The sequence below is a fragment of the Fringilla coelebs genome, assembly GCF_963513975.1.
Source record: "Fringilla coelebs genome assembly, chromosome: 2".
Lineage (NCBI taxonomy): Eukaryota > Metazoa > Chordata > Aves > Passeriformes > Fringillidae > Fringilla > Fringilla coelebs.
Window position 1 is genome coordinate 11,023,309 of NC_140029.1, and position 18,812 is coordinate 11,042,120.

At 36.4% G+C, this 18,812-nt stretch overlaps 1 protein-coding gene across 6 annotated transcripts in view; it reads left to right on the forward strand.

The window, feature by feature from the left end:
- Positions 1–18,812, forward strand: part of DMD (dystrophin) — a 972,793-nt gene that overhangs the window by 402,564 nt on the left and 551,417 nt on the right. For all 6 annotated transcript variants that reach the window (XM_084201221.1, XM_084201219.1, XM_084201223.1 and 3 more), the window contains one exon: positions 701–873. In XM_084201221.1, the coding sequence (XP_084057347.1) occupies positions 701–873 (173 nt within the window). The remainder of the gene's footprint in view (positions 1–700; positions 874–18,812) is intronic.

An 18,812-nucleotide genomic window follows, 5' to 3' on the forward strand; every position in this document is an offset into this window, starting at 1 on the left:
ACAGACCCAGCCAGCTTTCCCTCCACATGATAGATTGCTGACAAAGAGGAAACATGTTCCTTATTGTGACTCATTCCAGAGACAAGACATCTACCATTCCCTTTTGATTTATAAATATTCATTTAGTCTGCTAAATGTAAGTCACTTTTCTCAAGACCTAAAAATTCAAATTATTATTCATATGGGGGATTTTATGGAATGTACTTTCCCTTACCCCCTCAACAAATTGTATATTATAGTGCTAGAGCTCTAGGAACTCAGGGAACCCAGAGTATTTTTTCTTTGTTTTTGCAGGGTGGTTTTGTATAAAATTATTTCAATGCATTGTCTTCACATTTACGTAAGGACTTCAAGTCTTATATTTTACAAAATAGTAAATTCAGTCTAATAACTTTAATTAGTGAAAAAAATACAACTGATTTTGTCAGGTTAGGAAATGTAAGTACTGACATGCTGAACTTTTGAGCAAATAGCACATTGCTTCCCCTCCAACCATGGACTTCCACAGATCTATTTCATTCAGTCTTCAAAGAAAGGATGGACATTCAATTATTCTACCAGGTTATTGTAAAATTACTCTTATTATCAATGTTATGGTTTAATTAGCATTTTGTACCAATTTCTCTTTTTTTATAAACAATTACTTTTTATTTATAAAAAAAATGTTTTGTTTTTATTTTTTAAAATCTTGATGTTACAGAGCATTAAGGATAGCCTGGGGAGACTGCAAGGTCATGTAGAAATTATTAACAACAAGAAGACACCGGCCTTGAAAAATGTTACACCAAAGGAAGTAGCAAACATACAAGAAAAGCTGACTCAACTTAATTTTGAATGGGAGAAAGTTAACAAGATGTACAGGGATCGACAGGCGTAAGTAGCTTTAAAAATTTGCTCTCTTAGATGGCTTTCTTTGATATTTGACCTATTGTTAATTGGTTTTTTTCTTCTTTTTGTCACAAACAATACTTTCTTCTAACTTTCTTCTAAGCATAGAACACCTGTACAGAATTGTAATTTAATTTGTGAGCATTTTTGTAAAACTGAAAATATGAAAATATTTTGACCAGCTATCACTTGCATTGAACCATTGAACTGGTAATGCTGCATAAATTGCTATGATTTTTGGGATATACCTTTTTTCCAGCATGAGTACTTAAGAGTTAACAAATAACTTTGCCTTAGATTAAAAAGTCATAGTTTCAAGAATTTATTGAATTACCAGAGAAAAGTCCTTGACAATTCTTCTGAGAATGAATGGCATTAATCTGATAAAGAAAATCATTTTATATATATCAATAGTTCCATTCATTGAAACTTTCCATGCATAGGAATTCTACAAAATTGGCTCTTCAGCTCTTCAGTCAATGCTGAAAACTTGGCATTAAAAGTTTTGTTTGCTATGCCACCTCAAAAGACAATGGATTGATATTTGATAGAATGCCACTTTTGGCACTACACATATGTTTTGAAATATTTATCTAAGAAAATGTTGATAAAGACCTTGTCATTATTATACAAGAAATTAGCTTTATGTGCAAATTATTACATTAATGATAGAGTGAGACATGATTCTTCATGTGTAAGCAGTTACTGGAAGAAAAGAAATACTTCATGTGGGTTTAACCTGTGCAAACTTTGCTTTACAATCCAATCCTTGGTAACTTCTATGTTTTCTTTGTTTAGAAATATTGGTAAACAGCTGTCACTTTGCAGATTCCTAGAGATATTATTTCCACTGCCATCAAGTCACTAGCTTTGATTTTAGATTGCTGGAGAGAGAAGAGAGTAAAGCTTAAAAAAAAAAAATCGTAGAAATAAACAGTAAAAAAATCTAAGTCAGTAATCTTTGTGTCATCTCTGCTTTGTCTCAACATTTAAAGTGTAAGAAACTGAGACAGATTTATAGTTGGGTAAAGTTTGCAAATTATTCTTCTTTGCCTGTTTGGTTGCTTTAGGTTTTTTCAAATAGCAAGTCCTGTTCTGATGTGGTAAGAAAATTCCTTCTAAGTCATGATGCCATGTACAGAAATGAAGGATAAGTTAGAAAAAGGGTTGAAGAAAATCAGCTCACACAGATAATAAGACCAGGAGATATTTGCTGTTGAGCTTTTCCTAGAGACTAGCTTTGCCCAAGGTTTTACTGCTTTAGTACACCAAGCTCTGTGGAATCTCCTTTCCTTAGAGACTGGCTTTTCCCAGCCAGTTACTGTTTTAGTAGAGCAATCTTTGAGAAACATTTGGAATCCTCTCATATGCATTTTCTGCCACTTGTGCATAGCAAGAACAGCAATTTAGTTAGTTGAAAGCTTGAACTATGATCACTGACACTCAATTATTCGTTATTTAGGCTGTAGTGGTATTTAGCCAGCAGCAGAAATCTTGTGAGGTGAAATGAATTAGTGTTTGTCAAGTATTTTGAAGTCATCAGATACAGGCAGTGGAGAACTGTAAAGTATGATTACTGTCTAGCTGGCCTTTGCCTGGGGCATTTATCCTGGTTCAGTATGATGGACAGCAGCTCAAGGTGATATAAGCTTGACTGCTCTCTGATTCGCACACCTTTATTTTTCTTTTCAATGTTTTGGGTTTGGTATCAGCCTTAAAGAGGTTTTGTTTGAACTCTAGATGGTTCCTATAGCTTCTGCTGTTCTTTGAGGGGCATTTGGACTGCACACAAATCCAAGGGATGAGGTGAAGGAAGACAATGTGGCCTTTAGCATTTTACCTCTAGCAGTTTGTGTCTGTAATGGGTGAAAGTATCAGTGTAGCTCTGCCCTGGAGACATGGATGAAGTTGTGTTTAGGAGATATGCTATTGATGATGATGCTAAAGGACAGGATTGGAATTATTATTGGAGCTGTCTTGCTTTCAAGGGAGCGTGTCTAAGTGATTGTGAGTATTCCATGTTTGAAAGGTACCAGGAAAAAGTATACCAGAACTATGTTCATTTCTGAATATTGGTTTTATGAAATCAAAGGCTTGTAATAACATGGAAATTATTATTTTAATAAATGAAAAGTCAACTATCACCATGACAGATGGAAGAACTAAGCAACTTTCCTTACCACTGTAGTTACTAGCAGAGAGCCTCCTCTAAATCTCTAAATCCATTAGAAACCTTCATGTTGCATTTTTTGTGTGAAATTGATTTCCTTGAAGTCCTGATTCATATCTAGATGCTTTGTAATTAACTCTAGAGTGAGTTCCTTTTAATTAGAAATCAAAATAGATTTTCAGTTTGTTCTATAGCAGAGCCTGCACCAGTTTGACAGAAATACACTGTGAATGGTGAGCATTCAAATAGCTTTACAAGTGCAGTTCTTCTACAGTTTTTGAAAACCTTATTTCACACTTTTACTTTATCATATTTCCTATATTTAAATAAGAGTCCATATAGTACTTAGTGTAATATAACAGACAATATTTCACTGGGAAAAAAAGAGCAAAAATGCTGTGGTCATCCTAAAGTACTCTTCCAGTGGCTTTAGGAAAAATGCAAATTTTTTATTCTTTCACAAACACAGTGCACCACTAATATTCACTTACTAATTTTTTAAGTCAAGCCTGTATCTAAGCATGGTTCTTTGATAGGAGTGACTTTCTTTTATATTCCAAGTAATATCAGAACGTGGTAACTCATTGTGCTCCCAATAGATAAATGTTGGAGTGACATCATCTCACACCAAGTGGAATTTGTTTCCTTGGTTTCGGTTTTATGAGTGCAAAACAAACTCCAGGAAATAGCAGTGGCCTGATTTGTCTTTTGTGAGCTAAAGAGCAATTGATTATTTCATTTATTACTTCAACCTTTGCTTGATACTAAATTTCCATGTTATCTTTCCAAAATTTGTATTAAGAGAATAGAATCTGAAATTTGAAAGGTAAGGTTTTAGCGCCAGTAAGAATAACCACTCAGATGTCATAGTTTTTCCTCTCCTTGTACCAGAATTTCACAATAGTCTTTCTTCTTTCCAGCAGTCTCAAATACTGGGGTTTTTTTTGGTATTAATCGTGATTATTTAGGAAGTGACACTAACACCAGGTCCCTATATACCAATTAAATGAAAGCATATAATTTTTTTAAATGAGAACATACAATTTTTGGGAAAAATAACCACAATGGAAGATAGACTTTTAAATTACTGTCTTATATAACTTTTTATCCTCTCAGCATGCCACTTGTAAAAGATCTTCTTTGTCTTTTCAGTTTATTGTCTTCCCATGATATTTATGCCTAAGTCTTTCTTCTGTAAACAAGTGCTCCCTAAAATTAAGGGAGCATTGAAACTGTCAGAAATCACTGAATCAATGAAGTGCAACAAAGTTTTGCAGAATAGATGTTAATTTAAAATATTTCTTAAGGAATTGCAGATGAGAACGTTAAAAAAAAAAAAAAGGAAAAAAAGACACATGAGGCAGAAAAAGTTAGAAAAATACTCATATGAATATAATTCAAAAGCAAAATACTGAATTTCCAGGCAACTAATTTTTGTCTTTTTCATGTCTTATTTAAGAATTATCTTCCAGGGCCTACATTACTGACTATATTAATGCACATCTAATTGATCTCAAATCCACTAAAAATTAAATGTTGTGAGAGAATGGGGAGATGTTGATATCAGATATCTTTAGAAAGTGCTTCTAGATAACTCTGAAAAGTAGAAAAAAGTGATATGCCAATCTTTTATAAGAAAAGATAACAAATCCATAATAATGATAATTAAAATACATGGAGGCTGTATGAAATTCACAGACAGCTAGCAATTTTTATAGTAATAAGAGTAAACCATAAAAAATAGTTATAGGTTTATACTAAGGATTAGTTTCATTTTTGGATAACAGTACAACTGTCAAGTTTTTCTGAATAATCTTAAATTAGCTGTTGATTAGCTTGGTAAGGGCGAAGGAAAACATTTATTATACATAAAGAATTGATTCATTGTCAGAGAAATAATATTTTGTGGTAATATTTTTATAACCATGTAGTAGCAGATGTCATAATCCCTTACTCATATATTCTGTTGAGTTGAGAACTAATCTGATCCATGGATCAAGATATTAGAAAAAAGTAATGAAATCCATTAAGTTTTCAAATGTAAGTAACCTGCCTGTGTTCTGAATTTCTGCAGAACCAGCAAGCCTTGAGAACATTCTTGTCTATGGTATCTGAATCAGATCAGCTTCTGTGCTCTTCTTGCTCAGTAGAAATTATACAGTATGAAGAGATGTGCATTCAGCCCAAGTGAAGTATTAAGAGTAAAGCTATCTTTTCATAGTATGAGATATTTTCTTGGAGGAGTAAGCATAAGCAATTGACAAGTGCAGACCCAGATGTTAGAATACTAAGGAAATTATTTTATTGAGTATAGATTTCCAGAAACAATTAGGTACCTCAACCCTTCTTTCATGGTCTCCACCCCTTACTTGAGAGTGGTCCAACTCTCTCATTCATTCCATGCCAATCTTGTATAGATTTCTCATTAACATTCCACTATAAAACCATGCTTAGGTCTGAATCCCTTTGTGATGGTTTATTATACAACGATTTAGCCTTTCAAAAAATCCAAACTGAAACCAAAAGATAAAAGGGGCACATTTAGAACTTTCAAGAAAATGGGTTTGTAGCCTTGAGTGCCATATCTGTCTTAAGGAACGTCAAAATAGAATTATTGTCAGTGATTCTTTAATTTTAATTAGACATACTAGGGAGCCATTTGGGCTATTTATATTTTCCTTCCCAGAGTTTCTCAGTTGTGGATTTCCAATTTCCATCTGAGGCACTAACAGTGCTCTGTAAATCTGAAGTCATTGAAGATGTGAGTCATGTGACCGATCTTTAGCTATCCGAGTTTTAGTTGCCTATTTGACAGTACTTGCTTGTGTTCTTTCTCAATTTAATCCTGCCAGGCAATCCTTTCACAGGTAACTGCTGCACTATATATTGTGAGTCTCTGACTCTTCAGGGAGACCAGACAAGATAAGACTAGAGATATTACTTTTGGATAGATAAAATTAGGGGAAATTAATCTTAAACTAGAAAGTATAACAAAACAATGCAGTTTAATTTATAACTAATGTGTTGTTATATATCTCTTTCACTAAGCCCAGTCAGCATTTCTTTGTACTTGCTTTAACTCTGACAAAGTGAATGACAAAAATTAATGTTTGCTGGCTTTCTTTCAGTACTGGGAGAAAAGCAACTAGTGGAAGGCATGGGTATTTTAAGAGAAAGTGAGAAATAGTAGCTGTTCTCTTCTGAAAAAATGTCTGCTCACATATTTCTGTTGAGGTTGTAAGACTTGTTATTAGAATTACCCTTGGCTCAGGATTCAAGGTGAAAGTGAAAACCAGAACAGATTAGTTCATCCCCAATGAGAGAGGAAAATTATTTCCTTTCTAATGTTAATCTCAAAATAGTTACCAAGCCTTAGTTACATGCAGGGTAGGGTTTTTTTTTCTTTCTTTCACAGAGAATCAAATTGTTCATTTAGAATTTGAAAAGGGCAGCTTATAATGCTTGACTCTTAAAGCCAACATTAGATGTTAATTTATTTCCATACCCTGCTTACTGTACAAAACTGCATTCCATAGCAGTTGCTATATAATCAAATTCTTGCAGCAAATGCCACTTGATTTATCCCCATAATATTGCACCATCAAGTTAATGTATTGTTAAGTTTCACTGGTTACTTAATTGCTAGGAAATAAGTATAAAATAATATATCCCAAGCAGGTGTAATGTAACATATAAATGGTTTTTTATGGGCAATCTAGATAGGGCTTTCTGTCAATGTTTATAATGAAAAGAAACCCAAAATATGTATAAATATTTTTGTGGCCTAACTTATCACTAAATAGATTAAATTTGTAGCAAAGCTGGAAAATATTTTTACTTTATATATAGCCATTAAAATGTCTCTTTTCACAGGGCACTATTTGTAAGATCGTCTTCTAAATGAAACTGCTATAAGTGAAATCTAAAATTATTTGTTGAACTTTAATAGCAAATTTGAGGCAGGATAAGAAAAAATACTACAGCTTTTGGGAAAAGAGCTATGCTTCTTAAATCACTGTCATACTGTAATTAAAGAGTTTAAAACAGGAAAGTGTTATGGGAATTGAAGGTGCCTGTATTGTAAAATGAGGTGAAAATAACTAATTCAGAATTTCTTTTAATAAGTAGAGGAGATAATCTTGCATGTGTTTGTGCTGTGAAAGTGTTTTAGCTGAAAAAGAATCTTGTATGTTTTAAAATCACCAACCCTCAAGGCTGACAATTAGCATAACTTAGCATAACTTTACTGTAAAATGCTCTGTGACAAAACTGCGCCACATTCATGCAGGAATTATTGTGGAGCCTTTTTCTGCTGTACAAACAAAGATTTTCACTGAAATGTCTGGGAAATGTTATGGCTTAGTCATGAATATGTGGGCTGTAGAACTATGGGAATGCAAATATGTATGAAGAGAATTGCAGGCAGAAGCAAATAGACTCTGAGCCATCTGGATATGAACTGTCTTGGGCCTTCATGTCAGATACACAAAAAAATATGACATCGTGGGCAGTGTCATAAGCTATGAGACACAGCTGGAATGAAGGGTATACTTGCTTTAGGGACAATGCTGTGTTAGTGCATCTCTGTAACTGCCCAGATAGTCCTGATTTAAAGCCAACCATCTCAAAGCACAGGCAGAGCTCATTCATGTTTAGCTGCATCCATCCATGTAGATATAGCCTAACTGCAGGATATCCTCAGGTCCAAAACTTTATTTGCAGGGACTTCTATTACCTTCTGTAAGTGTTGACAAATAAGCTATACTTTCACTGTTGGTATTGAATCATTGCATTGTGCTGTGCCAGATTATTTTAGCTGGATGAATATTTAGCTGGGTCAGCTGTGCACCGGATGAAGGATGAGGTTGCAGGAGCTGCCATTAGGTCCAAGGCATATTGGATGTACTAAGGTGAGCTCCTTTGCAGAATTCCCTTTAAGCTTTTTGAGGAATTGCTGCTCTCTAGTTGCCATGGTGCAGTGTACACTTCCCTGCAAATGCCTCCTGGGAAAGCATTTTTGGCAGTAGAGGGACCCTGGTCTTTAACATCTGTAGCTTAAGTCAGAAGTTGCAGTTTTCTGTTTTATACAGTTTTCATCACTGTTGTTTCTCAGCTCTCAGTACATATTGTTGCTATCATCTAATAAATATAATTTTCCCTTGCTTCCTCCAAGACAGTTTGAAAGAAACTTTTTTCTTTTATTATATGTATTACATAAACCCCTATGTGCCAAAGAGACAAAGACATACATTAAGTTTGGAGTAGAAAGCAGCAAGTTTTGTGTTAGTCATAGACCTTGGTATTAACAGTTTTGAGATTACAAGGTTCAGTCTAGTGACCTTCAGTAAATCAGTGGGGATGGTCAGCTTTGAAATTTTCTTTTCTTTATGGGCAAGTCAGTGTTTGAGGTGATTTTGGTGAAAGCTAGTTAATATTTCTGGTGTGATCCCAACTGTTAGAGCAATGGAACTGGCAAAAACTGTTTTATAGCACTAGGTACACTGCATATTCATAGAGTAGTTTCTGCTCCCTAAAATTTAAGCCTTGAGATTAATTTAGCCTTCAATTTTTTTTTAATTTGTCTGTGGAACTATGAATATTTTTTATCATAGGAAAAAATTTCCTTCTTAACTTGAAGCGGAGTATTGAGGGATGTTTTGTAAAAGTAGGCAAAACACCTGTTTCCTATTTACTGTTATTTTGGGGGGGACTGTGGATCCAATCCTTAACAGGAAGGGACTACTCTAAATTTATAGATGCCATTTTCAAAAAGGAACAACAAAATTCAGATGGGCCATAAACACTTACAAAGTTTTCTTACTAAATTATTCACATGATGGAAATTGGTATAAGTGTTACAGTATAAGTAAACAGTGGTGGATTTTGACTAAGGGACCAGGTGGTAGAGAAGAGAGAGAGAAATTTGAGAGAGGGAGAGAGGTTTAAAAGATTAAAAAAGAGAGAAAGGGAGAAAGAGCCACAGGGATCCAGCTGATGGGGCGGGCACCAGGCAGGCTTTGTGGAGGCACCTTTTTAAAGCTAAGTTTTCCCCACCCTGGAGCTAAGTTTCTTGCTTTCTATGCAAATTATTAATCATTCAATTTGTTCTTCTGGATGTCTCTGAAAATAGGTCAGAGAGTTTGTGGGGGATTTTAGAAGTCTTGATCAGGGAATAAAGACTACTGGGCTGGCCTTTGGCCAACAGTCCATGCCTCCTCCTTGACCTCATTCCTGTACTTGCCCTGTACCGTGTTCTTAGCTCCAGGAGCCAGAACAAGGACAATTGTCCCATGGAAGTACTGCCCTACCTCTGCCTGGCCCCTTCTTCAGCCACATGCTGTTCTTTCTCACAGTGTGCTCTCACCAACAACCCTTGGTTGGGTCTGACCTTCTGGCTATCAGTGTTTGAGACTTGCTTAACCACTTGTCTTCTGGGCTTCTGCAGGAGACTGTGCCATAAATGCAAGTACTTTTTTCTAATGTTATATTATTTGTTTCTTCCTGGAATATATAGTTTCCTTCTAGATTAGACTTTCATTATTTCATCTGATTAGTAATTTTTAGTGTCAAGTTGCTTTTCTGGTAAAAGAGAGATTAATTCTTAGCGTAAGGTTGAAAATGTTCTTCCAGCAGTTACACTAAAATGAAATGAGTGACAATTATTTTGCTGTGCTCCTATATCATTAAGGCTGATATCACTCAGGAAAATTGGGTTTAGTTATAACTCCATTAAGACCTTGAGGCAATTCTCTATCTATTAGGGCTACATAAGGATAACACTGTAAGATTGTGTAGCCTCAATTCTAGTCAGATTATCTGATTTACTGTTTCTGTCCACAAGTCTTGTATGACAGCAAGAAAATTAAAAAAAAGGTGGGTGCCAAGATTGAAAAACAATAAAGCAAAGTATTCAAATAAAATTCCCATAGAATACAGACCATACTTAAATTTTGATCTGTGCATGTATTAGCTGGACAGCTGTAATACAGTTGCTAATCAAAATGGAGCTCAGGGACCCTCTGCTTATATTTCTGGAGTTTTAAAACAAGTAAAATGTTATTTCTTTTCTCCAGCAACCAATTTTTCAAAATCCTATAACAGCACAATTACCTCTGAGACTTCCTTCTCAGATTTGGCTGAAATTGGCTAAAAGGCTAGAAAATTTATTATTGGAAATGAATGATGGACAACAGAATCACTGAAGTTTCATTTCCTTATGTTTTATTTGCTTAGCCTGTTAGTTATAAAAAAATCATTAGAATCCCTTTTAGCAACTTATCTCTGTGTGATTACACCTTGCTGCAATATTTTCCCTTTGTCCTGAACTGTGTGAGATCTAGCTATGGTGACTTAGAGAGTTTTCATTTCTTTAATTAGTGTCATAGAATCACAGAATAGTTCCAGTTGGAAGGACTGTCAGGGACTCTCCCTGTGTAACATTCTGCACAAAACATGGTCAACACTACTGGACCAGGTTACTTTAGCCAGACAGGTCTTAAAGACCTTCAACAACAGAGACTGACCAACTTCTTGACAACCTGTTCCACAGCTTGACTGTCCTCATGGTGCAATTTTTCCTTACATCTGGTCTAAACTTCTAATTTGCTTTTATGCCTGTTATCTTTCATCCTCACACTATGCACCCCTCTGCAGAGCCTGACTGAAGCTCTTCAATGACCTCCTCCCAGAGCAAGGGCCCCAGCCCCATGACTTTCGTGGTGTTGTCCTGCTGAATTCACTCCAGTTCATTAAGGTCCTGTTTTGACCAGTGCAAAACTGGACAATTTGTTCTAGATGTGGCCCAATGTGATCTGATTGAGGAAGGGTAGCCTTTCCTCTCCGTCTGCTGGCTGTGCTGCTGCCAACGCAGCCCAGGATATATTTGGTTGTTTTGGCTAACAAGGAACACTGCTGGCTCATGTCCCACTTGCTGCCCACAGTACCCCAGATTCTTTTTTGCAAAGCCATTTCCCAGCCAATCAATTTCCAAACTATATTCTTGCGAGGGGTTCTTCCTTCACAGGTGCTGCACTTTGCATTTTGTGATTAATTCCTTGGGGCTTCTGTTGGCTCGGCCCTATCTACCTCCCTCTGGATGGCAGCTCTGGGACTAAGCATGTTGACATTTTCACCTCTGATTTAATCCTCATGAGTGATGGAGGACTTTAGAACAACCCTCTCGGTGTTGTTAGCAGATGGAAAATTAGATAGGAGCAGGCTACATGCACTTCCAGCCCAGAAAGCCAGTGGCATCTTGGGCTGTAAAGCTTTTGCTGTCTCTGTGTCCTGGGGTTCAGCCTGGCTGGGGGAAAAGACTTGTAGGGTTTGAGCTCTTTGACATAAATCTCAACTTGCCCTTATCTACTTCTAGGACTTCACCTTCAATCTTGTCTGTAAGCATGAAGGGCGGGGAGATCCTGCTGGTCCTTCTCCTTTTTTATAGATTCATTATATTTTTCAGACTTTATGCAATTTTATTCTTTTAGAACTCTGATGTCATACTCATGAAGAAAATGCATAATGCTTGTTTGAATGGTAGGGGGTACTTCATCTGGGGGAAAATCCTGCAAAGAAATCAGAACCTTCTGATATAAGTATTCTCTTTTTAAGATATCTAAAGTCTCATGTATTCATCAGTAAGATTTCCTGCAGTCTTTCTCTAGAATCTGCTTGATATAGTCCTCTGGAATATGTTAATAATCAGAGGTTATTGTTCTGTGGTCCTGCAGTGTCTGTCCATCTTATCTAGGAAAGGACTTGGATTTTTTGAACTTTTAAAGACCTTAAAAGTTTCAGAAAAGCAAGCATCTGCTTCTCAACAAACCAGAAACTGTGAATATAATTTCTAATGATGCAGATTTTCAGAAATGTCTTCAAAGTCATACTTCATCCTTTTACTCACAGTGTTTCTTTCAAACTCTTTGTTGTCAGTTCAGTTAATAAAATTCTAAAAGTGATAGTGTTTGATTTTCCTTTATCACTACTAAACAAAGAGCTTCCTTCTACCATTTTTGTTAGCTATTATTGCAAAGTGCTATGTCTGTCTGCAAAACTGCTTTTCCTGGCCATAAATTTACTTTCTTAAGTATAAGGTGTTGCCATAGGTTGAATCCTCTGTATATTTATTTTTGTGTGTGTAGTTGCATGCATGTATGAAAGTGCTTTTAGCTGCTCCCTTCTAATTTTGGTCTCAGGTTTAGTGATGTTGCAGTTCTATTTGGAACCACTTTGAGAAAGGGTAAAGAAATTTAATCTTTATGGTCCAGATTTTATTGACTGATGCAACACTTTATTCTGCAGAACTGGAAGTTAAGTGGTTTTAGGTAAAAACACCTCTATGCATAGCTATTGGCTGCCATAAAGCTTAGCTTTCTAGGTGGTTTTGCCAAGTTATTCTCAAGGCTTAGGGCTTTAGAGGACTCATCTTCCTGGCCAAAAGGAGGCCTTTACCTGGTATATCAGGTTCATTACTCCTTTAGTTCAGATCAGAACTTTTGACACTGATGTTCAATGCCAATCTAACAAGTTGGCTTGTGCTACTTCTTTGCCACGAGGGGGAGAATTTTCTTTTTCCCTTTCCCTTTTGTCTTCTGCAGTGATCATAACTACTTGAGCTGAATTTTTGCCTTGTTTTCTCATAATATTATTAGGGGTGGGATACTCATACATGCACAGAATTTCATGCATGAGAGGTGTCAGATCCTATGAGTTTGTCAGTATGTAACTCATGATGGTCTTATATCTTTTGAGAAAGAAATCATATGGACTAAGTGGTATGGTAATGTGAAATTGAATTTTCTACAAACAAAATGAGAGAATACACTGAAGAAAAAAATAGGCTATGAATATTTGTATGTTTTGTCTGTTAGCATAGTTAAAGAAAAGCAAAATATAAGGAAAATGTAGCTGAGAATATTCTAAATATTCTTTAAATAGATGTAAAATCAATAATTTGTAACACATATTCCCCATAGTAGAAATAAATGTCCCTGTTTCCATTCTCAGAGAAAATAAGAAAAACCCAACAGTATAAGCTCAGTTTCAATAGCTGTTTAGAAGCAAGCACATTTTAAAGAATTCTGATTTCTAAGATTCTTATATTTAGTACTTATTTACTAGCTTTCTCAGATTTCATCCTTCATCTCAGAATTGTATGCCAAAAGCTAGGTTCTTTTAATGTTCTCAACATGATAAAATTGTCACCTTGATTTTTAAAAGGGATCTTTGAAAATAGGATGCTGACAAAAATAGTAAATCTCAACTCCCAGTATCATCATTGTGTTCTAAATCAGTAAAAGGTGAGAACTCATTAACTCAGCAAAATTAATAGTTTAGAATGTAGTCTGAAAAAAATGTTTAACTATTAATCTTTTGTTTAAAATGTTTTGTTCAAATGTTTAATTTTTAATCTTTTGCAGAAATACCTATTGACATGATTCAGTCTTTAATACAGACCGCCTATATTATTACAGCATATGAAATGCGGTAATTGTGATTGCTTTCCATGTAGAACTAAAAAATAATCAGTCACATTAATTTGCAAGTTTCACTGCTTAAGAGAATTTTCTAAAAATCATCAAGACATTTGTTGAATATTTCGGTTTTTCAAAGCTGGACTCTGCTCTTTTATAATGTTGTGCATATAAAGTTTTCTTAAATGATAGACATTCTGCAATTAAAGCTTGAATTTGTGGTATTGTAGGGCCACTGAAGACTCATTGCTTTCCCCTGATCCATGAGATTCTCTCATGACTACTCTCTGGCAAAACCTTCAGAAGTGTTTTCTGGCTGTGCACAAGACACTTCTTCTCAGGTGTCATTGGTTAATGAAAAGCCATAAGCAGTAATAGAAGCTGTCTTATGTATTAAATATTTCATAATTCCACATCTAGTCCTATTCACCTCTTCTTTTATTTCCTTAACAAATTTGGCTAAATCAACTCAAAACATCCTAAAAAATTATATTATTTTCAGTTCATAAATAAGACAGAAAGAGCTGTGATATTCAGGTGCTTTTTAAAAGTTAGATACAAATATTCTGATTTGCCAAGAAGTGAACTTTAAAATTCATCCTAACACTTTACCTACAAGAGCACTTCCCTCAAGTGCAACATTTATGGACATAAGAAGGGACTGAAGTGAGAAGCTGTGTCAGATGTTAGAAATAACAAAGTGTTCAAGAAATAGTTGCCCTTTTTTGTGTGATTTTTTAAAAATTATTTTTCCCTTTTTTATTCCCTGCCTGCTCTCCCCTGAGCCCTGTGCCCATGGGCTTGGGCAGCCAGGTGGCTTTGCCGTGTTCCCAGCGCTGTGCAGGGCTGGCCAACAGGAAAGGTGCTTTTTCCATCTTTCCAGCATATTTTTTCCTGCTTGTCAGGACATAAAATGCCCTCTGACTAGCTGGGATCCAAGATGAAACATAAATCTGGGGAATCTCTGAGTTGTTCTTTTCCACTCAGGTTCACAGGCTCTCATGTCACACAAAAATGTGCTACAGACACCTACTGTTCCATGAATCTTTTCCTCTGGACTTTTTAAGGCTCTTCCATAATTAGCGACTTATTTCTATTATCCCCTCTGATTTCAGTGTAGAAATGGTGGGATTAATATTTCACCATTAAGGGTTTTATATAATGGAAAAAGTATTTCTGGCTTTCCTAAACAGATGAAAGACTGGCTATCATCTTACAATGAATATTAATTTTAAAAGCAACTATGCTAATGAAACAAAATCAAATCAATAATATAATCAAGCAAGAAAATGAAGTTAAAAACCATCAAGGTCCAAAACACACCATGTTGAAATATTTTAATTAGGATTGCTTTAAGCATTTTTCTTTTTCTTTTTTTTTTTTTCCTTTTTCACCACACACAACTGTGTATCTTGTCTGTGTGTATAGCATTTGACAATGTGGTAGATCAGTGAAAAATCAGAAGGCATAGAAGTACTAAACAAAATAATGCTGCATTTTCATATTGTCTGGGTGATTAATGATAACCACTGTAGTTTGCCAGTAAAGGAAAAGGAGAAAATGCTACTGCCTTTCTGGACTGATATTCTTTAGTAGATACTGTGGAAGACTGCAGGCCCAGAAATAAATTCCTCTAATAACCATGAGTGTCTTTGTCCCTGCAGGGCACTAAACAGACCAACAATTCTCTTTAGTGTCTTTAAATCCTCTGGCACAACAGCAATGCCAGTTCAACTGCATTTCTTTTCTCCCATTTGGATGCACACTCCTTTGGTCAGTTCCCCAAGTCTTTCTGCATCTTCCACACACTGTAGCAGGACAGAGCTTATTTCCAAGGTGTCTGCATGGGAAGCACCAATCAAACGTGGTGATCCTAGCAAGCACTGAGCTGTTGACGATTGTGGTTTTGGCATAATTTCTCCAATCAGTTCTGAAAAGTCAGTTTTTAGACAATTGTAAACAGGAACTGTGTATTGTTTACCAATTGTAAACAATACTTCTGTTCCATTGTAAAAAATGAGAGGGCAATTATCCACATGAGACATAGAGAAAGGGATCTGTAGTTTGATGGCAAGTAAGTAAAAGGCTTCTGTAACAACCCGTCTTCTGCCTCCTAAGGCTTACTCTCTTGCGGCACTCTATGTCAGTCAGCTTCACTTCTTTCAGTGGATTTGCACCACTATGGTAAAGGAAAAAGTAGAAAAAGACCACTAGAACTCATGAGTCTTGAAAGAGAAAGAAATAATTTTGCAACAAGGTCTTGTTTCAGCTTATGGTCCATGGAGCAATAGTGCACAAATATACAATATATGAAAGCATTTATAGAAAGAGACTTAGCAGTCAGCTTTGAGTGTCCAAGTCAGCTCCCACCTGGATTTGCTGTTTTTATTAAACCTCTTTTTCAGACTTGTCATGTAATGCTATAGTTGATAGTAGCAGAAGTTAGAGATGTTTAGTTTTTGAAATCAAGTCCGTGATATTCAGTGCAGGCAAGATGTAGCATCTTGCCTGGTGAAAGAAAATAGGACCTAATCATAGTTGCTATACCCTTCTTCTTCACCAACTCATTTCAGTAAGTGTTGCTGTTAACTCAATAGTCTAGTCACGGTCCTCCAAAGTATCCTCTAAAGTATTAATATTCCTCTAAAGCAGGGAAGATAGTGACATCATAAAATAGTGTGAAAGACCAGAGAGCTACAGAAGCTGAGCTGGGTAGCACCACAGACCTACTGGCCCTGATACAGTGGAAGCCATGGGAAAGAGAAACTCAAGGCAAGAAGAAGTAAAGACACCACTCTGGCCACACTGACCACTCTGATGAGAGAGGATGCAACAAGGACATCACTGGTGGAAGGGAATGTGATGGACTTGATAACTGAAAAGATTGTGTTGCTAAGGGAACAGGGGCAAAGGGGTCTGAGTGGAACATTTTGCATGGAAGTTAGAGAACTATAAATACTGGTGAATAGTGTAATAAACTGGCCTTGCTTGCATAGCAGGGTCCTGAAAATAGAAAGGTAGAAAACATAGCATTGAGAGTAGCTGATAGACATGTTGAAACAGTAACGTAGAACATGCTTGCTATGATCTGAACATTGCAGAACATGTTAAGACAGAGCAGAAATGATAAATCACCATTTATAGTCATGCAGGGATGCTTCAGTGAATTGCCTTTTAGCTCTCTGTGTACTTAGAACTGCCTTCCTTTAGAAGAAAAGTAGGCAAGACTGAAGCTAAAAATGGAGTTCTTGATTCAGCTTGCTTTTTGTGCTGTCATAACTGGGAGCTCCCCAGAGCTCCCAGTGTGTGCTATCTGTAGCCTCTACACTCTCCAAGACTTTGATAGAGACAGAGGAAGAGCACATTCTTTATGAAGATTACCACACAGTTGAATTCTATACTGTGTAAGCTTCTACAGTGTTGAATATGTCCATGAATAGAGTAGAAGAAGGTCATATTGAAAAGAAAATAAAAAGGTCTGTGAACAACTTGCAGTTTTCTAGGACATATCATTATCTAAGATTTTTATATTTTATGAATTTCCAACTTTGATTAAAGTGCATAGTGTGGTTATTCTCTACCTTAAATCTGAATTGTCTGGTCACTAAACAGTGAATTACAGAGCAGAAGTTTAAAAAACCACACAGTTTTAACTCTCTAAAATTGTACCTCTCTCTTTTCTTTTAACTTCCAAACAACAATACTGTCTTTCACAAGACAGCCAGACAGCTAAGCTCATTCTGTTCTTCCATTTTCATTTTCTTTTTTTTTTTTTAATACTTTTATTTTTATCACCTGTGCAAATCCTGGGATGCAAGCAGGGTTCCTCACCAGTTGGGTTAAATGACAGCAGGTTGCTTGCCTAGCACTCTCAAAGGGTACCAAGCTAAGATGCTCCAGATTCCTTACCTGTTTGCAGAGAAGGAATAGCAATAGGTAATGGGGATAAATTTGTTATGTGCTGCCTTGGTCCTAGGTAAAGAAAAGAATTAGTAAATAATGTACCACCATCATGAATGCATAGTTATTTTACATATTTGGTATTTCTAAGACTGCCTGGCAGTATTCTTTCTGCTGCTGTCAGCAGTATTTGTAAAGGAGACTTTCTGTGCAAATTCAGCAAGTCATCTAGTGAGCTAAACCTCGTCTCCAGGTTAATGAATGCTCAGCCTAGCCCTTTGTTTGCTAAAGGAGAGAGGGACAAAGGGCAACTTCCCATTCTCCAAACAAGTAGATGAGAATGAGGACCTAGTGACTGTTTTCAGACTCCTGAAATCAGCATCCATGATAGGGAGCAGAACTCAGCTTACACTTGGCACTCAGGAGTTCTTCATCCCCTACAACAGAAATCTATTGATCTCTTGTTTCTTATTTGTGAAGTTGTTAGTGCCATGATTTGACAGTGACATCCTTTTGGGTCTATGGACTTACAGCAGTGAGGTTGACTAACACAGTATATTCCTGTGGACTACATTCTCAGTAGTAGAATCATAGAATATTGAATCCAACTCCTTACCCCATGCTAGACACACCAAGAGCATTTGGACAAGAGCATAATCCAAATGCTTCTTGAAGTCTGTCAGTCTTGGAACTGTGACCCCTTTCCCTGGAGAGCCTGCTCCAGTGCTCAGCCACCCTTTGAGTAAAAACCTTTTCCTGACATCCAACCTAAACAAGTTTCCCAAATCTTCATCTGCTACCCGCTTACAAACCTCTGGTCCAGCTGACTTCCTGGTGAATGGTGGAAGCTCTGGCCACCAGCTACTGCAGATGGTTTCTTTTTTTTTTTGTCAGAAAAGGTGTAAGGCTGTGCAGTGCATGTACACCCTGGAAGGGACCCAGCACCCAGCCTGGTCAGCCTTGACAGTGCTAAACAGGTTTAATCTTGCACTCCATCTGCACAAATCTTTTACAGTCAGGCTTGGCATAGTACTGTTTGAGTAAAGAAAGGTAGATTACTACCCCAGAGTGGCACACAGATTCCGAGTAGGAAGTCTGAATTTTAGTCCTGGGCTTTTACTGCACCCCTGGTTTTTTCCACTTTTTAGTAGAAAGCACAAGAAATCTTGGCTACAGTGATGTGATAATCCTTGAATTTGAACATTTTCCCTAGTCAGCATTTTTGTATTTGAAGTATCCTTTGAAATGTAAATTATGCACTGAAGTCATCAGTGTGTACCAGGCAGAGTGAAAAATTGAAATAAAGCCTTTATATACATATATATACAGACAAGTATAGGTTTATGTACATTGCACATACACAGTTAAACTTCTCTGTAGAC